General features: G+C 52.4%; 8 protein-coding genes across 8 annotated transcripts; 4 read left to right on the top strand and 4 right to left on the bottom strand.

The window, feature by feature from the left end:
* Positions 1-1,446: 1,446 nt before the first annotated feature.
* On the bottom strand, positions 1,447-3,287 carry erg5 (C-22 sterol desaturase erg5; the record flags this gene model as incomplete). Its single annotated transcript, XM_056965575.1, has 4 exons — positions 1,447-1,482; positions 1,538-2,786; positions 2,887-3,037; positions 3,128-3,287. 4 exons carry the CDS (start codon positions 3,285-3,287, stop codon positions 1,447-1,449), a joined length of 1,596 nt encoding a protein of 531 aa, XP_056825528.1.
* A 648-nt stretch (positions 3,288-3,935) lies between these two features.
* On the bottom strand, positions 3,936-5,853 carry N7477_003911 (signal recognition particle subunit SRP68; the record flags this gene model as incomplete). The annotated part of the gene is made up of 4 exons (XM_056965574.1): positions 3,936-4,419; positions 4,480-4,788; positions 4,809-5,606; positions 5,663-5,853. 4 exons carry the CDS (start codon positions 5,851-5,853, stop codon positions 3,936-3,938), a joined length of 1,782 nt encoding a protein of 593 aa, XP_056825527.1.
* A 453-nt stretch (positions 5,854-6,306) lies between these two features.
* On the top strand, positions 6,307-10,155 carry N7477_003910 (putative translation regulator (Cya5); the record flags this gene model as incomplete). Its single annotated transcript, XM_056965573.1, has 1 exon — positions 6,307-10,155. The coding sequence occupies one exon, from the start codon at positions 6,307-6,309 to the stop codon at positions 10,153-10,155; it is 3,849 nt and encodes a 1,282-aa protein (XP_056825526.1).
* A 356-nt stretch (positions 10,156-10,511) lies between these two features.
* N7477_003909 (MCM DNA helicase complex subunit MCM3) lies at positions 10,512-13,541 on the top strand (the record flags this gene model as incomplete). The annotated part of the gene is made up of 8 exons (XM_056965572.1): positions 10,512-10,581; positions 10,640-10,658; positions 10,712-10,763; positions 10,816-10,862; positions 10,925-11,030; positions 11,089-11,352; positions 11,410-13,442; positions 13,502-13,541. 8 exons carry the CDS (start codon positions 10,512-10,514, stop codon positions 13,539-13,541), a joined length of 2,631 nt encoding a protein of 876 aa, XP_056825525.1.
* Positions 13,542-14,034: 493 nt separating this feature from the next.
* Positions 14,035-15,405, bottom strand: N7477_003908 (Spo7-like protein; the record flags this gene model as incomplete). The annotated part of the gene is made up of 1 exon (XM_056965571.1): positions 14,035-15,405. One exon carries the CDS (start codon positions 15,403-15,405, stop codon positions 14,035-14,037), a length of 1,371 nt encoding a protein of 456 aa, XP_056825524.1.
* Positions 15,406-15,673: 268 nt separating this feature from the next.
* Positions 15,674-17,670, top strand: N7477_003907 (putative alpha/beta hydrolase; the record flags this gene model as incomplete). Its single annotated transcript, XM_056965570.1, has 3 exons — positions 15,674-15,678; positions 15,730-16,075; positions 16,126-17,670. The coding sequence occupies 3 exons, from the start codon at positions 15,674-15,676 to the stop codon at positions 17,668-17,670; spliced, it is 1,896 nt and encodes a 631-aa protein (XP_056825523.1).
* Positions 17,671-17,950: 280 nt separating this feature from the next.
* Positions 17,951-19,171, bottom strand: N7477_003906 (uncharacterized protein; the record flags this gene model as incomplete). Its single annotated transcript, XM_056965569.1, has 1 exon — positions 17,951-19,171. One exon carries the CDS (start codon positions 19,169-19,171, stop codon positions 17,951-17,953), a length of 1,221 nt encoding a protein of 406 aa, XP_056825522.1.
* A 155-nt stretch (positions 19,172-19,326) lies between these two features.
* N7477_003905 (TatD family hydrolase) lies at positions 19,327-20,442 on the top strand (the record flags this gene model as incomplete). The annotated part of the gene is made up of 1 exon (XM_056965568.1): positions 19,327-20,442. The coding sequence occupies one exon, from the start codon at positions 19,327-19,329 to the stop codon at positions 20,440-20,442; it is 1,116 nt and encodes a 371-aa protein (XP_056825521.1).
* Between the last annotated feature and the right edge of the window lie 370 nt (positions 20,443-20,812).

The following is a 20,812-nucleotide window of genomic DNA, read 5'->3' as shown; positions in this document are numbered from 1 at the left end:
TTGGGGCGTCTTCTTCGCTCGCAATGACCGTACGAGTAACTTGCGACTGTCCAGCGTGAAATAACTAATCCTTTCTCTTGTGGCGAACCAACCATTTGACTCCTAGTCCAAAGGAGAGTGGGATCCAGTCCAAAAGAGAATAGTCCACCAAGCTATGGCACGCTATGGCACGGCCACAATGGACTTGTGCCCGCTGCGGAGACTTCAGATAACTTGGGAAGATTGTCTTGATACACGAATCTGTAGCGAGAGCACTATGTAGTCCATACGGATCATGGTGTCGCTTTATATTGATACGGCCTGAGTGAATGTACAAGCGCCATTACGCTCCGCCTTATACCCTTCGTCATAGGTCTGCCGTGCCCATAGATCCTTGTTAACTCTACGCCGGGCCGATCCGGGTCAGGTCTATGTTACGCCCTGTCTATCCTGTTATAATCGGTATTACTACCGTTATACGAGAGCTATACGAGGATCTTCAATACATGACAGTCTGTGCCAGGCCAATCACTGTTATTACTTCTCATTTCATTCAACACACGCAAACTATATCCAAAGCCTCCTTATATGCAATCAGCGCCGGCTTTCTTTGAGGACCACTGATATGTCCCTTTCCTATGTGGGATAATACCTGTAATTGCAGATGCCACATGATACCAGTTCTAAGCAGTGTGGGCGGTATCCGTTCTCCTTCGGCTCGTATCAATCAGTCCCGATATATATCTTTGCAGAGCATATTTTTTGGACCCCTAATTTCGATTTGATAGGCCTCTGATACACAACATACCACCCCGACTCAGCATGAAAGAAATGAAGCTGGGTGCAAAAATTTCATGAAGTACGAGCCTCCTAAGTCAGCCACTGACCCTGATGTGTGCTCTAAATATGATTCAAGAGATCTGCAAAGATAGGATCAAGGATGGATCTCCATCAGCCTGAGCTTGGGCAGGCATTCTCACTATGTGGAGACTTCTCTTTGGCCTTTTCACTAAGCCGAATCAAATTTCCTGAGAATTAAGTTGCATCCATCGAAAAAGAAGCCCAAGAACATATAAATCTGACATTGGAAGAGAGAAAAGAAGGCATTAATATTATCTAGGGTGCGTGGCTCAAAGAATGCCTCGAATAAAGAAGGAAAATGACCGAAACCCCTAGGAATGCTCGCGATCCCCACATGGATCGCATCCATGTGAATTGTCCCTCTGTACAATAGACAAGGGCTAAGGGCTTCAAGGTAACCTTTGCGTCAGAAATTGGCGGGACCTTGTTCCAAGTGGTTCATCATAAAGAGTCCCGCCAGAAAAGAAGAGAAGAGAAAGTTCGAAATCGGCCCCTCCATCTCCAGGATAGAAAGGCCGTGCATATTCATGAGACCAAGGCCATCTTTCCGGAGGGTGGGGCCAGGGTTCCAGTTTCATTGCTTTTGAATCGTGAGAAATGAAAAACTTAAGCGCGAGGGCGGAAAGTGAGCAGGCAATCGTCCTGGAAGATTATTAGCTTACGGCTAAAAAAAATACCGTGGGAAGAGAACACATACCTGAGGGAAGATCGTGGCGAACACTTTGATATCCTCGGACTCGGGAGTGGGGGTGTGCTCCCAGTCCATCTCCATACTGGCCTTGCCGATCATGGCCATCAGAGACAGCTGGGCGTAGGTCTGACCCAGACAATAGTGGGGACCCGTGCCAAAGACCAGCCAATTCTTGGACTGCGCCTCAGCGTCACCGGTAATCCAGCGCTCGGGCTCAAATGAGTCAGCATTGGGGTATGCCTCCTCGTCGTGAGTAGCAGGCCAGACCGAGGGGATGATCATAGAGCCCTTGGAAACGGTGATCTTGTCGGTGATAGGGAAGTCCTTCTTGACAAGGTAGGGAACCATGATGACGGGGGGACGGTAGCGGAGGGTTTCCTTGACGACGGCACGAGTGTAGGGCAGGTTGTCGAGCAGGTCCATAGAGATGGGGACGGAGCGGTCACCATTGCGGACCTTGAGGTTCTCCTCGCGGACCTGGTCCAGGATCTCGGGGCGGTCAGCCATGAGCTGGAAGAGCCAAGTGGAAGCAGCGCTAGTAGCATCTTGCGAGGCAAACAGGAAGGTGAAGATGGTCTGAGCGATCTCGAAGTCGCTGAAGTCACGCAGAACCTGGGGAGGCTTCTCAGACGAATCAACCTGGATACCCTTGGCAATCTTCTCACGGTACTTGGCAGAGTCTTGCTGCGCCTTGACCCATGCGTCCATGATACACGAAACCTCACCACCGGCAGCCATGCGAGCCTTGCTCTTGGCGGCACACTTGGTGAACTCCTCGAGCACCATATCAGCAGCCTTCTTTCCGTACCAAGTCTTGGTGTAGGGCAGGATAATGGGGAAATTGACAAGCTCCAGAGCAGCGGTAATCAGGTAGTAGTCGTCGGCAACCTTCTGGACGGCCTCATCGGACATATAGTAACCGACAAAGGTACGGCAAGAGAGAGCGCACATCAGCTCACGGAAGTCGGACATCCAGGGAGTCGGGGTGTGCTTGGTGGCCTCGGACTTCTCGAGGAACTTCTTGTAGTATTCGTTGAAGACCTCCTCGGCGCGGGGCAAGTAGCAGGCTAGAGCTTGGCGAGTGAAGAGACCATTGAGACCCTTGCGGTACTCAACGTGATCCTTACCGTCCAGGAAGACCCAGTTGGTCTTACCGAGAAGCTTGTGCGCGGCATCCACGACACATGGCTTCACGTAGCCGGGAGAGTTGAAAATCTTGCGGGACATGTCACGAGTCGACGCGATAACAACGAATCTTCAGACTGTCAGTTTCTCGCGAATATAAATCTTTCCAAGAATGTCCGGTGGGTCACCAGTAAAGTCATTGGAAAGGTGGGACTTGGGAAATGGCTCACTTGTGGAAGACGGAGACACAGCTCAGATCTCCGCTGTCCCATTTCGCCTTGTACTCGGTGAACTTGGGGTTGACGGATTGCAGGAATGGGCCCATGAAAGGGATCTTGTAGGCGGGACCGACGATTGAGCCCTTGTAATAGTGGTACATGACTGTGAATAGGGGAACCCTTTGTAAGTAAACTCCCTTCAAGTCACTTTCGCAAAGCCCCGTGGGAGCATTTCGAGATTAATTGGACTTACACTGATCATAAACGACAGCCGCAAGGAACAGGGTCAGAATCAGCTTCCAGATCGTGAATCCATCAAGCACGGAGGCAAGAATTCCGGCCGGCGCGAAAAGTTGAGGAGTGACCGTCGCATCCGCGGACGGGGAGACAAAGCTCCCAGTGATGTTGACCATTGTGAATCAACCGAAATAAAAGGAGAGGAAAAGTCCAATGACCGAAAGGACCGGACACAAAAGAGAGTGGAGAGGGGAACCCTTTAAGAGAAAAGGAAATGAAATTGGTCAGGGGCGGGTACGCCAGTTCCCGCGCTCCGGATGCTCGGCGCGCCGCAATCAAATCTTGCATTGCATGATAGGGCCTGATCGGTCGTACCAGTCTAATCTAATCTACTCCTAGCTTTACACGCCAGACTCACAGAAATGACTCCCCCCTCCTCAAAAGAGATAACTGTAGAATTGTTTGAGAAATTCCGCAACAGAGGAATGTACCAGGCGCTACGCAGTAGTTGTCGGTCTAGGTGCAGGATAAGGTGCATGCAACGAAAGTATACTCAATTCACTCCGCAGTACAAAGTGTATACCGCGTTTTACTATGCGTCCTACAAATGCAAGGAGGTATCATTCAGGTACTTTCATACTTGCTAATCAGAATAGCGTGACTCGGCTACGGACTTTCCGCTGTGCCTGATTGGCGTTTTTCAACAAAAGGGTTTTCTTGAAGGCACGTGCGCAGGTGAGGTAAGCAGCTTCACTGACTAAGTCCGGCCGCATTGGGGTATTCCTTCATATAACCATTGGATTTCCGACTGGGAGTCTGCTGCACTAACGATCATGCCTATGATCGTCCAAGCCGAACCAGCCACGGCCCTTCTTTTCTTCGGGCTCCGCGGCAGTAGTTTGTTCCTCTGCGAGGTGTGGGTAGTCGATATAGTTCCAAGCCACATCCAGGAAGAGCGGCTTCACAGGGACCGGCTGCATCTGGGGCGGGTAAGGCACCAGGTTGTTGAGATCGGTGCCCGCCTGGTACTGCTGCAGCCGTTCAACGATGGGTCGCTGCTGAGTGGAGCCAGACTCGGACCCCAGTCGCTCCAGGGTGACCAGGCCGCGATACTGAGCAACCAATCCACGAAGGGTAGAGCCCAAGGCATTCACCTGAGCACGGGACACATCAAGCTGGGGAGGACCCTCCACTTGTGCGGAGGCCTGGGAGGTTGCCGAACTGGCAAGATCCAGGGCGTGTGCAAAGAGGGCGAGAGCTTCGGTAGGCTTGCCCAGAAGACCGTGAGACCGTCCCAAGGTCAAACATCTAGACGTGAAAGTGTAAGTAACACGGCGCGGAAGGAAAAATTACAAGGGAGTAATGTACCTGAGAGCCCGGAAATAACGGCGCTTGGCCTCGAGGTCTTGAACAAAGGTCGAATCGGCCGCGACACCTGGCAGCTCGAGAATGAAATCGAGACTCTGCAGGGTGGAGTCGTAAAGCACCAGACGCTCGCGGAGCTGGGTCAGTTTCTTTCCATTGCCTCCACGGCGCTTCGTTTCCTTGCCGCTCTTGGCTTGTTCGTCCTCAAAGACCAGCCCGTCCTGCTCACCGCACAACACACGGTTGCGCCCCACGCGCCATCCAACTAGACTGTAGTTGACCGCGGTCCGGGTAATCTGCAGCGCCTGCATTCTCTTGTCACCGGCATCCACCCCTCGCTAGTCAGGTCATCGATAGCGGTCTTGGTAGCATCGACGGCATCCTGACTAGCAATGATGACGCTGTCGTACGCAGCAGCTTGGTCTTTTGCTGCAGCTGATTCTCCTTCGCTAGCCAACCAAGCGGCGAGACCAGTCTCTGCAGCTGACGCAGCAGCCAAGGCCTGAGAGATAGAGGCATCATCCAGCGCAACAGTACGCGACCTCCACGTCACGGACTCCGGCAACTTTTGAACTTCACCCTCCGCAGTTCTCCGTGTGCCGGCTGGCTCCTGCGCGAGGCATGATGGGTCAACCTTCTCCACTTCCGAGCGGATATCCGAGTCCGACGGGAAATATTCAATTGCCAAAGAGGACGTCGGCTTGGAGCGGGGAAGCTTCATTTGATAAGCGGCATATCGCATGCTGGGATCGACGGTCCCAGTGAGCAGGTCTCGGAAGGCACCCTTCTTAACTCTCTGGCTCAGAGCCGTATAAATCACTCGTGCAATAGCATAGTCGTGGAGACATTGCTCCCACTTGCGCTTCTCCAGCCAGAGCGCACCCGAAATTGTAGCCAGATAAGCTCGTGCTTCAAGAATATCAAGATCGCTCGCCCCCGAGCTCGACTGTTCATGCAGTAGCGAAACCAGATGTTTAGCGTAACCGGTCGCCTTATTCAGACGAGAAATGATATGGCGGCGAGCAGCCCCAGAGATACCTTTGGCGGATGGATCGGCGGAATGTGTCGACTTCATGTGCATGGCTTGTGCCCACGCGCGTTCAGATGCGAGAAGCAATAGATGGACAAACCTAGTAATGACAAAGTCAGCTTTTGACCGGGATGATTCGAAAGAAGTGAAACGTACGAAACATTAGTTGCCACATTTTCAGAAGTTACTGGCGCCTTCGCAGTGTACTTGCGGCCTTTGGGGGTTGTCTGCCCCAGCTTCTTGCGAAGTTTGTGCATTCTGCGAGTGGCATGCGCCCGGTAGGCATTGTAGTCACCGACAAGGAGCACCTCCTCTCGCTCCTTGAAGATATAATCGGTAATCTCCATACCGTGTTGAATGGAGGGAATTGGGGCTCAAGTGAACAGGGTGACTTGAGTTGGTGGGTTGCGACGTAAAGGCGGTGCCCCGTTTCGGCCAACCGAGTGGTCCGATGTGCCCGGCAATTTCCAACCTCCGATTCTTTTGCGTGTTTTCCCCCAAGCTTATTGTTTCTCATACCTGGAGAGGGCAGGAAAATCGACACTTACCGGACCTGCCTTGCAGTTGGAATACTTGCTTCTGGTCGATCACTCGTCACTATCCCAAGATCGCGTGCATCACCTTTTTTTCCTCTTCGGTACGGATGGCACCATCCTCCCCAAACAGCTTGTTCGAGCATCTCCCAAAACATCGGATTCTAACTCATCCTCGCGCTCAATAGGCCTTTGTGTCTCGCTATAATGCAGAAAGGAGATCGTTATAGGTGATTCAAGTGTTCGACACCGCGACGATCGGGGGTAATGCTCGAACGGGCAGCCGGCTGCTTCGAAAGCGCGGGTCGGCGTTTCCTTCGAGATCCCAATGGCGCGATTCAGAGTAGGAGGTCGCTCTCTCGACACTTTTGGAAGCATAAAGCCACCGGAGGAGACGCCCCCAGCTGGTTTCTCGCCCTAGTGCACTCATCAAGCCAACGCCCGGCCGCTGTTTCTAGTCTACCGGATAGTCTTCCAGCCTACGATCGAGGCCCACCGGTTCTGGACTTCCTCTACCCAAATAAAACACAAGACTTTGCAGCGTTGCGGCTTTCGCGCCCCTCGAGGAGGCTCGGTCTTCGACGAAGGAAGAAGCCACTCGCCGGCTTCTCGAGATCATATACCACAGAAGCCTCAACTTTGCAGCAAACTCTTGTCAATGATGCCCATGAAAACCATTCATTTACTGAAGGAGATAGCACTCATATTCCAAAGGAGGCTACGGAGGAGCTCACACAGTTGTTAAAAGACCAGGGAGATGAGTTTGACAGAGCTTGGGTGTTTTACCTCGCTGCTAGACAACCGCAGAAATTTCGCTCCTCACTTTGCGCCTATCTCAGCCGATCGCCCCATGCCGTTGATCAAGATCGTGCTTGGCAACTGTTTCAAGAACTTCCGCCCGAGAACCGATCCGCCAATGATTTCCTCCACATCACTCAGTCACAGCTTCGTCCCGAGAACCATTCGAAGATTAGATCAATATGTGAAGAAGCCTCCTCAAGAGGCTTTGAAAACTCTTGTTGCGCACTCGCCTGCGCGTATTACATCAAGAAGAACGAATGGACCAATGCCCTGGACATTTGCCGGCTGGGAAAGGGCGGAAGCAACCGTCCCAAGTTTTTCAAACAAATAATTTCTCATCTCGATCACCTCGCCCTTCCCGAGAGCACCGTTCAACTTGGAGATTTTCTCGCAATTCACCCCGACAACAAGATCGCCCTCAGCCTCGCGCGATTCCTCATCGAATATGTATCAAAATCTTTCGGGCTCCTCGAAAGCACATCACTAGAGCTTCTTCTTCAGATGTTGCGGACACATCAACGACTGGGTTTACTGAAGGGAGAACATTATTTTACCATGCTGCGAACTCTTCAGTCTTCGAGCAAAAGGTCAAATATTGTTCGCGCCGTTGTTCTTTACCGACACATGCGCTGGCAATTACCCGAGGTGAAACCGCCTGCGCCACTACTCAGCAAACAAATAAGCGTCTTGGCGTCTTTCGACATCACAAATGGCATCCAATTATTCCTGGATGATCTGTCAAATTTCCATCGGAAGCCTTCCGCGGAGGTATACAGACAGGCAATGATGGTATATTCCCGTGCCGGAAAGGTAGCAAAGGTGAAGTCTCTTTTTGAGAGACGTGTTGCAGACCATGGGCCACCTCGCAGTCTCTATTCATTAACTCCACTCCTGGACGTTCATGCGCAGATTGGCAATGTGCAGGAAACGCACCATCAGTTTCAAAAAATCGCGGAGGATTTTCAGCTCACTCCGAATACAGTGTGCTGGAACATTCTTCTCAAAGCTCATGCCAAGGCGGTTGATCTATCAGGCGCCTTTTCCGTATTTTCTGAGATGCTCAAAGATGGCGTGCGGCCTGACTCTCATACATTTGGTACACTGATGGACATTTGTGCTAGCCGCGGGGACATTGGGAATACACGCTGGCTGCTGAGGGAGGCGCAAAACTGTCAGGTTCAGATCACCATACCAATGCTTGATAGCGTTGTTCGAGTTTACTGCAACAACGGACGATTGGATCTGGCCGAGAAATTTGCCAAGGCAGCTTTACGTGTGAAAGTCGAAGAATCTCCCATCAGAATGTGGAATACGCTCCTGCTACATCACGCATTGAGGATGGACGTGGAAGCTTTCCGTCGAGTCAAAAGAACGGTGGAAAGGGCTAAATTGTCACCTGATGCTTCAACGTGCTCTGCTAGTTTGCTCAGTCTGGTTTTGATGAACAGGCCGGATCAAGCGCGAAAGCTTCTTCGAAACCTCCACAAGAAAGAAATTATTCACGCCACGCAGCATCACTATGCCATTATTTTGTACGGATATCTCCGGGTGGGCAACCGTGACATGGTTCACATCATTTTCAATGAGATTACCGAGAGATTCGGTCGAGCCGAGACCAAGTTGAGTCTCTTGAAACTCAAGTCAGATATTGAGCGTGACTTGCAGATCATGAAAGATGAGGGCCTCAGACCTTATGGTGAAAGCCTACACTTGGAAACTGCAGAACGTTTCTTGATGTCAGCCATGTCTCAAGCGGACACCGAAAGGTCTTCATCCAAACCCTCGTTACTTGGTATTTCAAGAGATTCATCCGCCAGTACATTTTCAACCTTGCACTATGAGTATCTCATCAAGCAATATGGCAAGGGAGGTGCAGTTGGACGGGCCCGTGAATTGTTTCACCAGTATCTCAATTCCGAGCTGCCTGGAGGTTCGTCAGACGACGGACTTGAGAATGGCCCATTCGGAATTGTCAACGCGTTGATGGTTGCTCATTTGAGAGCTGAAGACTACGAGAGCGTGATTAAGTGCTGGCAGATTCAACTGCCTCGCGCTATCAAAATGGCAAGCCGTGTCGACATACGGGATGTGCTTGACTTGGAGCCAAAACGTTCAACTGACTTAATTTCGTCAAGCCCACCTCGACAAGTATCAATTCTGGAATCTTTGACGCAAGCCAGTAATAGCTCAGATGCTGCACTTGGTGACCGTGCCGAAGGACAGGCTAAGCGCAAGATTCTTTCTAGCCAGCGCTTCATTTTGTCGAAGCCATTTTCGCTCTACATACGCGCTTTGGCCTATCAGAATGAGACTGAAAAGATCATCACGGCCAAGGCAGAACTTCAGGCTGCCGGCTTCCAGCTGACCACTTTCAATTGGTCAACTTACGTGCAGATGATGGCAGCTTCAGACCGAATGTCCGACATCGTTGAGGCTTTTATGACCAATGAACGTATGTTCATGCCAAGGTTCCCTGGATGGGGCCCGCTTCGGCGAGGATACATGTTGAAGACCAAAAAGTCTTCAAAATTCGCACACAAGCTCGAAGATCCTCGACAAGATCCGCGCTCCACCTATCGACAAAGCCAGAAATTCCTTGGAAAAGCTGCCCGAAAGCACTTCAATCAAATTCGGCCTGACCTGCTCTCGCCGACCTATCTCACCATGGTGTACCTCTCTGCGTCACTAAACCGCGTCCGAGAAGATAGTATTCTAAGTGGTAGCAACGATTTGCAAATCCTTCTCCAAAAAGCACCAGAGACTATGAAGGCCCTCGGAGACATGCCTTACTGGCGTGAGAAATACCAGGGAGTGCTGGTACGCGGCCGAGAAGTCGGACCCGATTTGGAAGGGGACCCCATCGACCAACAAGTCGCTCTTGGCGGAGTCCTCGGCCCTGGCGTCAAAGCCAAACCGAGACGACTTCCTCACCTTGATCATGCAGTGGACCAGAAGTACTCATACATGGATGTTTCAGCCACAGATGAAGCCCCCAATGCTCTTGCCGAGCTGCTCACATCTGGTGATCTTGAAGACCCGCATGAAGGCCCTGTTTCTCGTGAGGATTTGCTCGATATTGAGAATGACATTCGTCATCATCGCCGCATAGCGAAAGCTCAAGAGAAAATGCGCCGCAGGGAGCTGAACAGCAAGGTCCAACGGGCTTCACATGGGACTGGGAAGGTGAGTAGACCAGTCGAACTTGATGGAGGAAGTGATGAGGTTTTCGGTGAGGTCAATGGATTAGATGGTGCAGTTGAGCCAGTTGAGCCAGTTGAGCCCGAAACTCTGAATGAAAGTGGTCGAGTGGGTTAAGTGGCATGAATGCCCGACGTTGAGCACTTGGAGGTGCCCCCGTGACCATAAGGGACATAATGAGAGTCTCTCATGTACATTGTTTTGTTCAATTAGCCTCTTGCGTATATCCTGTCTATATAGAAGCCAATGTACTATTATTTCCGTTTCTGAAGCTGTCCAGTCCAATTTTCCTTCGCGACTAGTCTGCTCATGGAGTGTCCGATAGACCGTGCTTATGTAATCACACGCGTTCACGCGTTCACGCGTCCCAATGTTACCCGATCGGGCGAGCGCCCATCTGCCCGTCTTTGCACCGCTTCTTCCTCCCCCTCGACCGCCATCTCAACAACCCAAAAACCTTCAATCTCGCAACCATGGATATTCAGTTGCGTGATGAGGCCGCGCAGGATCGCGTGCGGGCCGCCACCGAGTTTCTTGATCCCGGTAAGTCTTGCGATCGTTGTGATCAACAGGATCTCACTAACATGGCGTTTTTCTCTAGGCGATGCACGGGCACGCAGGTTCGTCGATAAGACTTTCTTGGTGCCGCAATGACTCTAACCACATAAAAAAGTTATCGTGCCGAGATCGTGGTTATGCTAAATCGGGGATTGCGACGTCTCACTGTACGTCATCTCCTGCGTGCAATGGTTGGTGAAATTGCTGACGACTCTACAGGTTAGCATCGATGAAATCCGAGCACACAATCGCGAACTTGCCGAAGGGTATGCAAACATATGTTTACACGGGCTTCCAAAGCCTATTACTAATCCATTCAATTGTGTAGTCTTCTCACCCTCCCTTTCGATTACTCGCAGGCCTTCGATCGGGCCCTGAAAGATGTTGTCAAATCTCTGCCGAACCGGCCAAGCAAGGAGACAGCAGATGAAGTGGTATGTCTCTCAGGAATTGATGCCAATGAAGACAAGATGGGTACTAAAACTACAATAGGCCTACTATTGTGCCTACGTTGGTGCCTTTGGTGAATTTTCTTGCAACCCTCGTACATTGGGATCTGAACACTTGAACCGCATGGTCTCACTTGAAGGCATTGTGACCAAATGCTCTTTAGTTCGCCCAAAGGTTATCCAGAGTGTGCACTACAGCGAGAAGAAGGACCGTTTTCTGTCAAGAAAATACCGGGACCAGACCATGACTGCGAGCGGTGCTACCAGTCTGAACGTCTACCCCCAGGAAGACGATGAGAAGAACCCGGTCGGTACAGCTTCAAGGGAGAAGATTATTGCAGTGATTCTCTAACATCTTTTAAAGCTCATTACCGAGTACGGCTACTCGACCTACATGGATCATCAAAGTATCTCGATCCAAGAAATGCCCGAACGGGCCCCAGCCGGTCAGCTGCCCCGCAGTGTCGACGTTATTCTTGATGATGATCTGGTCGATAAAGCCAAGCCCGGTGACAGGATTCAGCTGGTCGGTATCTATCGCACGCTGGGTAACCGTAATGCCGGTTCTGGATCTTCCACCTTCCGTACTGTCGTGATGGCCAACAACATTATTCAACTGTCCTCTAAGTCCGGCGGTGGTATCGCGCAGGCCACTATCACCGACACCGATATTCGAAACATTAACAAGGTCGCCAAGAAGAAGAACGTCTTCGAGCTACTTTCCACGTCGCTGGCACCCAGTATTTACGGGCATGATCATATCAAGAAGGCTATTCTTCTCATGTTGCTAGGTGGTATGGAGAAAAATCTGGACAACGGTACTCACCTTCGCGGTGACATTAATATTCTCATGGTTGGTGACCCGTCCACCGCCAAGTCTCAATTGCTTCGGTTCGTGTTGAACACTGCTCCGCTGGCCATTGCCACGACCGGTCGAGGATCTTCCGGTGTTGGTTTGACTGCTGCTGTGACCTCTGACAAAGAGACTGGCGAGCGCCGTTTGGAAGCTGGTGCTATGGTACTAGGTGACCGTGGCGTAGTGTGTATTGATGAGTTCGACAAGATGAGCGATGTTGACCGTGTCGCAATCCACGAAGTTATGGAACAGCAGACCGTCACAATTGCTAAGGCTGGTATCCACACAAGTCTGAACGCCCGATGCAGTGTCCTCGCTGCCGCCAATCCTGTCTATGGACAATACGATCCGCACAAGGACCCACACAAGAACATTGCTCTTCCCGATTCTCTTCTCTCACGTTTTGATTTGCTCTTTGTTGTGACCGATGACATCGAAGATGCCAAGGATCGTACTATCTCGGAGCATGTTCTGCGCATGCACCGTTACCGCCAGCCCGGAACCGAGGAAGGTGCACCTGTTCGAGAGCAGCTTAATCAGACCTTGGGGGTGGGTATTGAGGATCGGCAAGATGCCAACCAGCCCACAGAGGTCTTTGAAAAATTCAACGTCATGCTTCACGGCGGCATGGTCCCCGCTGGTCGCAGCACTGGGCGTAACAAGAACGTGGAGATTATCAGCATTCCCTTCATCAAGAAGTACATCCAGTACGCCAAGTCTCGAGTCAAGCCTGTCCTGACCAAGGGTGCCGCGGACCATATCATCGCCACTTACTCGGCTCTGCGAAACGACGACCTCTCGGGCAACCAGCGCCGCACTTCTCCCATCACACCGCGTACACTCGAGACGCTGATTCGACTATCCACTGCCCATGCGAAGGCCCGTCTGTCGAACCGTGTCGATGAGAAAGATGCCAAGCACGCTGAGGCTATTTTGCGCTTCGCCATGTTCAAGGAAGTTGTTGAGGTTGGCCGTCGCAAGAGACGTAAGGTTACAACCTTCGATGAGGACTCTGATGACGAGAGCGATCCTGATCTCGACGACGAGGAAGAAGAAGATGAAGAGAGCACAGCGCGCGGTACATCAACCGCCACCCCTGCTCGGGCAGGGACACGATCACGAGCTGCCGCCAGCTCTACAATTCCGGACGACGACCCGGACAGCCTGTACACAGCCAGTCCGCGTGCCCAACGCACACGGTCCAGCCAGAATACCCGGACTCAAACACAGAGCGAGTCCCAGATGTCCGTAGCATCATCTCAACCAGCCTCGCAACTCGTGCAGTCCCAAACAGACGACTCGCAGTCTACAGCTGCATCGGCTCACCCCATCACTCCAGCTCGAATGACGGTCTTCCGCCAGACTCTGGGTCCCCTGATGACTCGTGTCTTCAGCGAGGGTGACCAGGTCCCTGCCAACGATCTGATCGAAGCTGTCAACACAGCCATCCGCGCATCCCCTCCTCTAGGTGCAGCACACGTCTTCTCACAGCCTGAGGCTCTTCAAGCCCTGACCGTGATGAATGAAGAGAACCTTTTGATGTGAGTGAACTATATCACTCCCTACCTTTCTACATAATTATGACTGACTTGATTATCAGGTACCTGGGAGGCGAAGACGACAGTGTCTATCGGATTTAAGGTTATGTTTCGCCTCTGCCTTCATCTTTGGAAGGATTCGACAAATTGCGAGGATTGGGGTCCTTTTTATGAGCATGCTTCTGAAGTCGTTGCATTGGGATGATATCATGTTTCTCTTCTGTGTTTTGGAGTACGGAGTCGACGAATGGAAGATATGCATTGGGCACAATGCGTCCGGGATTTACGCATGTTTAGATTTGACAGCGGGAAAATTTGCCCGTGATCGAACTTCTCATACAAAATTGTTATGCCAGATACCGCGAAGCTTGAGTAGATCCTGGAGGGATGTGGCTGGCATGGTCAATAAGCTTACGTTGGCAATTAAGATGAAGGGCAGGTCATACGAGGACGATCTTCTTAGCTGCAAACACAGCCTGTGGTATCTATAGACGGGGAAGGATGCAGTGCAGAGCAAAATTTGATAGCACCATGACATGCGGGGTAGCGCAGCAAGACGAAAGAAATGAACAGCAGGTGTACCTGGTGATTTGATTCAAACAGCGCCAGGCACTGAGCCTGGCATAGAGTCCCTCTCCTTCTCGCTCATAGGTAAAATCCCAGAATCATCAGACGAGAATGACGGTGTCCGTACACCTTCACGAATCTGCGCCTGTGTCAGAGGCGATAGACCACGACGCAGACTCTTCGATCCCTTGCGTTTCCGCTGCTGCGGACTAGCTTCTAGACCAGACACCGAGGGAGTAGTGCTTCCACGTCGCGGACGGCCAGATGTTGAGGATCTCGAAGGCGGTCGGTCCTCGACATCAATCGGGGTGGTGCTGCGAGAGGAGGTGCGAGAATGGGTTGAATCAGACCGAGTACCGCGCCGGATAGAAGGGGCACGATGCTCCTGGCTAAGTTTGGAGGAGACGGATGGGTGATGTTGGTGGTGAGGATGAATTCTGTGCTTGGTTTCTGGCTCAAGAGACCGATTGTATGTAGCTGCCACCAAACGGCGGCGCTGAGAAGCGCGCCAGCCTAATCCAATCCGCCAGAGCCAACCCCCTTCGGCCTGGGCAATCTGACGATCACGTTCGCGCATTCTATGGCGTAGTTGAGTTCGGCGCTCATTTTCCTTCTCCCAGAAGTCGGTCCGATAGTCGTCCCAGTTCTCGCGGAACTCTGGGGAGAACGACTTCGGTAGCAAGAGCAGACGAATGTAGTCGCCACCTGGACTCAAGTCTTCCTCTACCAGTCCGGACTCGGTGTCGCTGCCGTTATAGTACTGTTGGTAGTGCTGCCGACTACCGCGTTTCTCGGAGGAATGGCGCTCGACGAAGTGGAAGTTGCCGGTTGGAGAGGGAAAGAACGGTAAAGAGAAGGGAAATAGAAATGAGATGTAGGACAACAACTCCTGCCACCAAGGACCACGAATGACAATAATCTTGGTGTTCATGACGCGGAGGCCGCGATTCGAGATCGCGAGCCAGCGCCTGGGCCAGCGAATCCCACGCTCCCATTGTCCAGTGCCCCAGACCAACAGAGCTGTCACCACTCCTCCTAACAAGGCGACCTTTTCTCCCATCTCAATCACCCAATACACAGAGCCGCCGACGCCGCGGCCATCTTCTCGCGGGCGGAGGAACAGCGCGTATGCAAAGTAGGCGATCCAGGCAGCCAAAAGGAGCAGGAAAAAAGTATTTTGACGACGACGCTCCCGTAGAGCTAAATATTGTGCTCGAAGTGATGCTTCAAGAATCAACAGGTTCAGGTAGATCTGGGGAGGGGATGATGGTAGCGTGGCAAGCGGATCTGATGTTGAGGGCTGTAGCGGGGAGGCAGATGAAGCATGCAATGGCTCTGGCGTGGGCGTCCGGGCTTCAGGCACGGTACCCTTGACAGCCTGGTCTAAGGGTGAAATCATAGTGTAGATGGTCAGATCTCAACGGCCAACGCGGCCCGGTGTGATCGTCATGGTGAAGGAGGAAATCGGAATTCGGAAGGGGGAATTGAAGACGTGCAGATCGGCGACATCATCTTCCGCCTTCACCCACCTTTGGCCTGGTATAGTCTTCCTCGGCTTCGTTCTTCTTCCTATAAAGGCCGCTACGCCTTTTATGCTATACTTGAATTGCACATTACATCCTGTTGGATCGTCTTTGTGCTTCTCTTATCTTCCACGGATTTTGCATATGCTGTCGGTTGCCTACCGGGGTTAAGCCACGCCGCTTGTCTCCGTGTCTTAAAGCGCGCAATTCGTGAGCCTCGCCTCCCAACTTCTGCTTTCTACATCCATCAACCTGCCCGACTCTCGCACAGTCAACATTTCCCGTCTCGCTCTTCTCCCAGTCTCACGAGGCCGGGCGCATAGTTCGCGCCCCGTCCTCTTCGCCACCTACGCTTGTAAGCGTCGACAATCCTCAACAATGGCGTCAGAATCGTTGAATTCGTCCGAGTCGGACCAAGAACACCATCAGCGCAGAAGTAACACGCAGGGCCGAGAAGGGACCCCGTACGCTGCGCGCGCCGCTGCAGGCGCTGCAGCCGCCAGTTCGTTCTTCCCGTTGGGGTACCGTGAAGGCTTCAGCCAATGGGTAAGCATTCCAGACCATGTGCCTGGATGCTCTGCTAACCAAAAGCCCAGTGGGCTCGTCTTCCGGCTGCAGCTGCAGAGCATAAGGTCCTGACCTATCTTCCCTATCTGCATCACCAACCCCCGACCCACCTCCAAACCGGTAAAACAGCGGATTTCCCCAACGGTTCAACGCCGAGCAGTTTGAAGTCTGCGGACCACAACCAAGAAGGCGCGATCTCGACCAACTCCCTGAATGATCCCTATGGCCCTCGTCGATGGAGCTCTAGCATGGTGGAACTGAGTGGAAAAGATCGAGCTCTCAATGAATTCTCGGTTGAGCGCGTTGGCGAAGATGCAGATCAACATTTGGTTATGCTTCACGGCTACGGCGCCGGTCTTGGCTTCTTCTACAAGAATTTCGAGCCTCTTAGTCGATTGAAAGGTTGGCAGCTGCATGCTTTGGACATGCTGGGCATGGGTCGTAGCACCCGGCCGCCCTTCAAGATCAAGGCCAAAGAAAGAGAAGATGCCATCCGAGAGGCCGAGGCTTGGTTTGTTGATGCGCTTGAGGAATGGCGTATCAAGCGCAAGATCGACCGCTTTACTCTGCTCGGTCACAGCCTGGGCGGTTATATGGCCGTCGCCTACGCCCTCAAATATCCCGGCCATCTCAACAAGCTTATCCTGGCGTCCCCGGTGGGTATCCCCGAGGACCCATATGCGGTGACAGCGGGTGTCCCCAAACCTAACGAGTCAACCCTCGCCAACGAGCTCACCCAGGACCAGAATGAGATTACCTCTGGCGCTATGCCAGAAACCGCACCGAAAACCAGCGATGGCAGCTTCATCACGGGTCGCAACCCCGACCCCCAGGCCCAAAACCAGCCGCCGCGCCGGAACATGCCTAAATGGTTCGCCTATCTGTGGGATGCCAACATCTCCCCTTTCAGTCTGGTGCGATGGACCGGTCCTCTGGGTCCCCGGATCGTGTCTGGGTGGACTTCTCGCCGCTTCTCCCACCTCCCAGCAGACGAGGCCAAAGCACTCCACGACTACTCCTATTCAATCTTTAGTCAGCGTGGCAGCGGCGAGTATGCCCTGGCATATATCCTCGCCCCCGGCGCATTCGCCCGCAGTCCCCTGATCCGCCGCATACACGGCGTCGGCCGACAGATGATTCAGCCGAGCTCTTCATATTCTCTCCCTCACCCGACCACGTCCACCAACACTTCATGCTCGATCCTCGGCAAGTCCGCAGCAGCGGCAGCTACACCAGATGATGCGCCGGGCACGCACCCAATTCCCTCATCCGACGCCCCCGTCCCTGAACAAGAACCCCGTCGCGAAAACGGCCTCCCAGTAGTCTTCATGTATGGTGATCACGACTGGATGGATGTCTCAGGCGGCCATGCCGCTGCGAAGCGCCTTGCAGAAGAGAAAGAGCGCGTTCTAGCCAACGCCACGCCAGAAGAGCGCCGTAATGATCAAGGTTCCGCCAAGGTGGTCGTCATTAAGCGAGCCGGCCACCACTTGTACCTTGACGGATGGGAGGACTTCAACAAGGTTGTCCTTTCCGAAATGGAAGAAGTCAGTAAACGTGAGAGGGCGTCATGAAGTTGAGCCCGTCGTGGCACTTGTCCATTTGTAATGGTGTACGAGATTTTCGAGCGTGCCAGGAGCCGTCTATACTGTCCTTGGTTTTGTGACTTGCCCGATACCCGTGGTTGCAACGGTAGGGCTATCCTATTTAATTTTACTTGGTATATATCGTTAGACATAGACTTCGAACATTGTATGAAAAAGATTTCGGTTATTCTGCAATTGTCATGAGTCATTATCATAAGTGCACTCTGTCGCGAACATATGCAGGCCATGTATGTGATCTTTCAATAAGTCATCCTCGTTCTGCAAGTCCAGGTGCTCGCGCATGAGGTCCCGAGATACTCCGCCTTCGGTGCCTGACGCTGGCAGGATAGTGCGCCATCAAACGGGTCAAATGCAACGGCTCTTCTCCTGGCAACCCCATTCCAGGTGTCGTGTACCCACTCGTGCTGGGCGTCTCCCTCCCCGAAAGCGAAGGCATATACCATGATCCAAGACGCGGGATAGCGAAGTACCCACCGCCATTTCCGCCGGTACCATCAAACGAGCCATCTCTAGACAAGTTTCCATTTACATGAGTCCCATTCACAGATCGGGTAAGAGATCGTGGCTGCACATGCGAGTAAGGCTGTGGAGTCACAAAGGGAGCAGCACGCGATACTGATGGCGAGATAGAATGGCCAGAATCTCGAGACTGATCTAGTCTTTTGGCAAGGCCGAGAAAAAGACCGCTTCCCGTTTGACGGTGAGATGTAGTCAACGACGACGTCGTATGTGAGCGATGATGGTGTCGCTGCTCAGGCTGGGCATGGTGGAATCTCGAAGACACAGGCATGAATGCGTGAATATTGTTGACGCTGCGTGGACTGAGGATCGGACTATGTATATTTGATCCTGTGGTGGATCCTACAGCAATGACTTGAGAAGGCAATTCGAGTCTATGGTTCAACGAGAGCCATGCGACTTCATCGTCAATTTCATCGTCAATGTCGACTTCACCTGCGATGCTCGGCGCTGAGGATGAGTGAGAACTCAATGGCTTTTCATTTGTGTGAGACCCACGCCGTTTCGAGTCGTGAAACGAGCGCCAGCCACCGACACCTTCAAAGTCTCGACTTTCGTCGATGAACGGAGTCGGGGGCAAATGCGCCTCGGCCATGCTACGCGCATAGCTTTTCTGCCTGGGTTTCGAGCTCTCATCGTGGGTAAGTCCCAATGTTAAAAGAGAGTCATTGCTTCTGCGAGACTGGATGGGCCCATGCCCCGAGTTTCTCCTTGATGCGATTGGTGTCGGGGGTTCAGATGAAGCGAATGTCAGAAATGATGTAGATGATGCTGGCAACGTGAAGAAATTGACCAGAAATGCCGAGACTAGCTCGATGTACACGATGCCCAGCCGAACACATAGAGTGAGCAGGGCAATGGAGATGGTCACCCATGCAGAGAGAAGGAGCGGGATCGAGACGAGGCCCAAGACCGGGAGCGCCAACGCGGTCTTCACGAGGGCACACATCGAGGGACGAGCCCGAAGAAAGAGCGGAAGGGCCACGATGTTGAAGTCTCACGTCTTGAGCTTTATTGACTTGCCATTGCGGAGATGCATGTGACACCCCCACTTACATCATCCGGGGACCGAGGATTCATCGACTTCTGCTTCTCGTATTCATCATGTCTCGAGATGACTTCCCCTGGGACATTGGCGTCTACGATGCCCATTGTCACCCCACTGATACCATGGCTGCGGTGGCCAGCATCGCCGCCATGAAAGCCACGACGTTGACTGTCATGGCCACGCGCGGAGAAGACCAAGAGCTCGTGCGCCAGATAGCCCAGTCACTTAATGGCGACGGAGCTCACAAGGTACTACCTTGCTTCGGATGGCATCCGTGGTTCTCCCACCAGATCATGGATGACTCTCAATCAACCCCGGTGCACAAAGATTCCCACTACAAAGCCGTGCTCTCGCCGACCCCCGATGATCCCGAGTTCATCAAGCACCTCCCAACACCAAAGGTACTGTCGGATCTAATATCGGAAACAAGAGACCGCCTACAGCAGTTTCCCAATGCCCTCGTAGGGGAGATCGGACTGGACAAATCATTCAGATTACCCGGCATCTGGACACCGCAAGACCTGGAAAGCCGAGACGGCCAGCTCACGCCAGGATCACGCGAAGGACGTCGTCTATCACCGTACAAGGTGAAAATGGAGCATCAGCGAGCCGTGCTAGGCGCGCAGCTCCGTCTTGCTGGAGAATTGGGCCGCGCAGTCTCAGTACACAGCGTCCAAGCGCACGGTGCGGTCCTAGAGATCTTGAAAGAACTTTGGGTCGGCCACGAACGAAAAGTGATGTCCCGACGAGAAAGAGAGCGACAAAGAGACGCAGAGGGAGCCATTTCCGATGACGAGAAAGAAATAGAGAAGGAACATACACCCAGAAACCCCTTACCTGCTCCATTTCCTCCACGGATCTGCATGCATTCTTACTCCGGGCCTGTCGAGACGATCCGTCAGTTCCTGAACAGGGCGAATCCGTCGGATGTATATTTCTCTTTTTCGGCGGTGATTAACTTTAGTGGCGTGCAGGCAAAGAAGGCCTGTGATGTGATTAGGGCATTGCCGGATGATCGCATCCTGGTTGAAAGTGACTTGCATGTGGCCGGGCCGCAAATGGATCAATTGTTGGAGGAAGTGACGCGGCAGATCTGTGATTTGCGAGGGTGGGAGTTACGGCACGGGGTGCAGCTGCTAGCTGATAATTGGAAGCGGTTTGTTTTCGGCTGATGGGAAATTAAATGCGAAGCTCTACGGTCTAGCGATGGTGCATTTACATGGATGGCTCCAATGTCCGCATTGGCTGCATGGTGTCCGGCTTGGTTTTGAGCTAAAGACGGAATCAACGATGATCAATGATGAATGAAATCCTTATATGAATGCTTGCAATTATAGAACGATGTATATCTCTATAGATGGGTGTAGTCGTTGACGACATGGTATCATGTGGGAAGCCTTTCTGTAGAGCCTCGTGCAAGTCTGTGCTCTGCGTATCTCGTCTCGTCGTGGGGCTCACAGAAGCGTCCTGGGAGCACAATATAGTGTAAGGGAAGGCCTCAAGCCTTTTGACGTCCCAGGAGTGTTCGTGTCAGAAATTATA

The sequence above is a fragment of the Penicillium maclennaniae genome (genome assembly GCF_028827695.1).
Source record: "Penicillium maclennaniae strain IBT 15551 chromosome Unknown utg000003l:1.0-5670915.0:1.0-5674809.0, whole genome shotgun sequence".
In the NCBI taxonomy this organism is placed as follows: Eukaryota; Fungi; Ascomycota; class Eurotiomycetes; order Eurotiales; family Aspergillaceae; genus Penicillium; species Penicillium maclennaniae.
The sequence above is the reverse complement of the archived record's forward strand: the minus strand, read 5'-3'. Positions and strand labels throughout refer to the sequence as shown.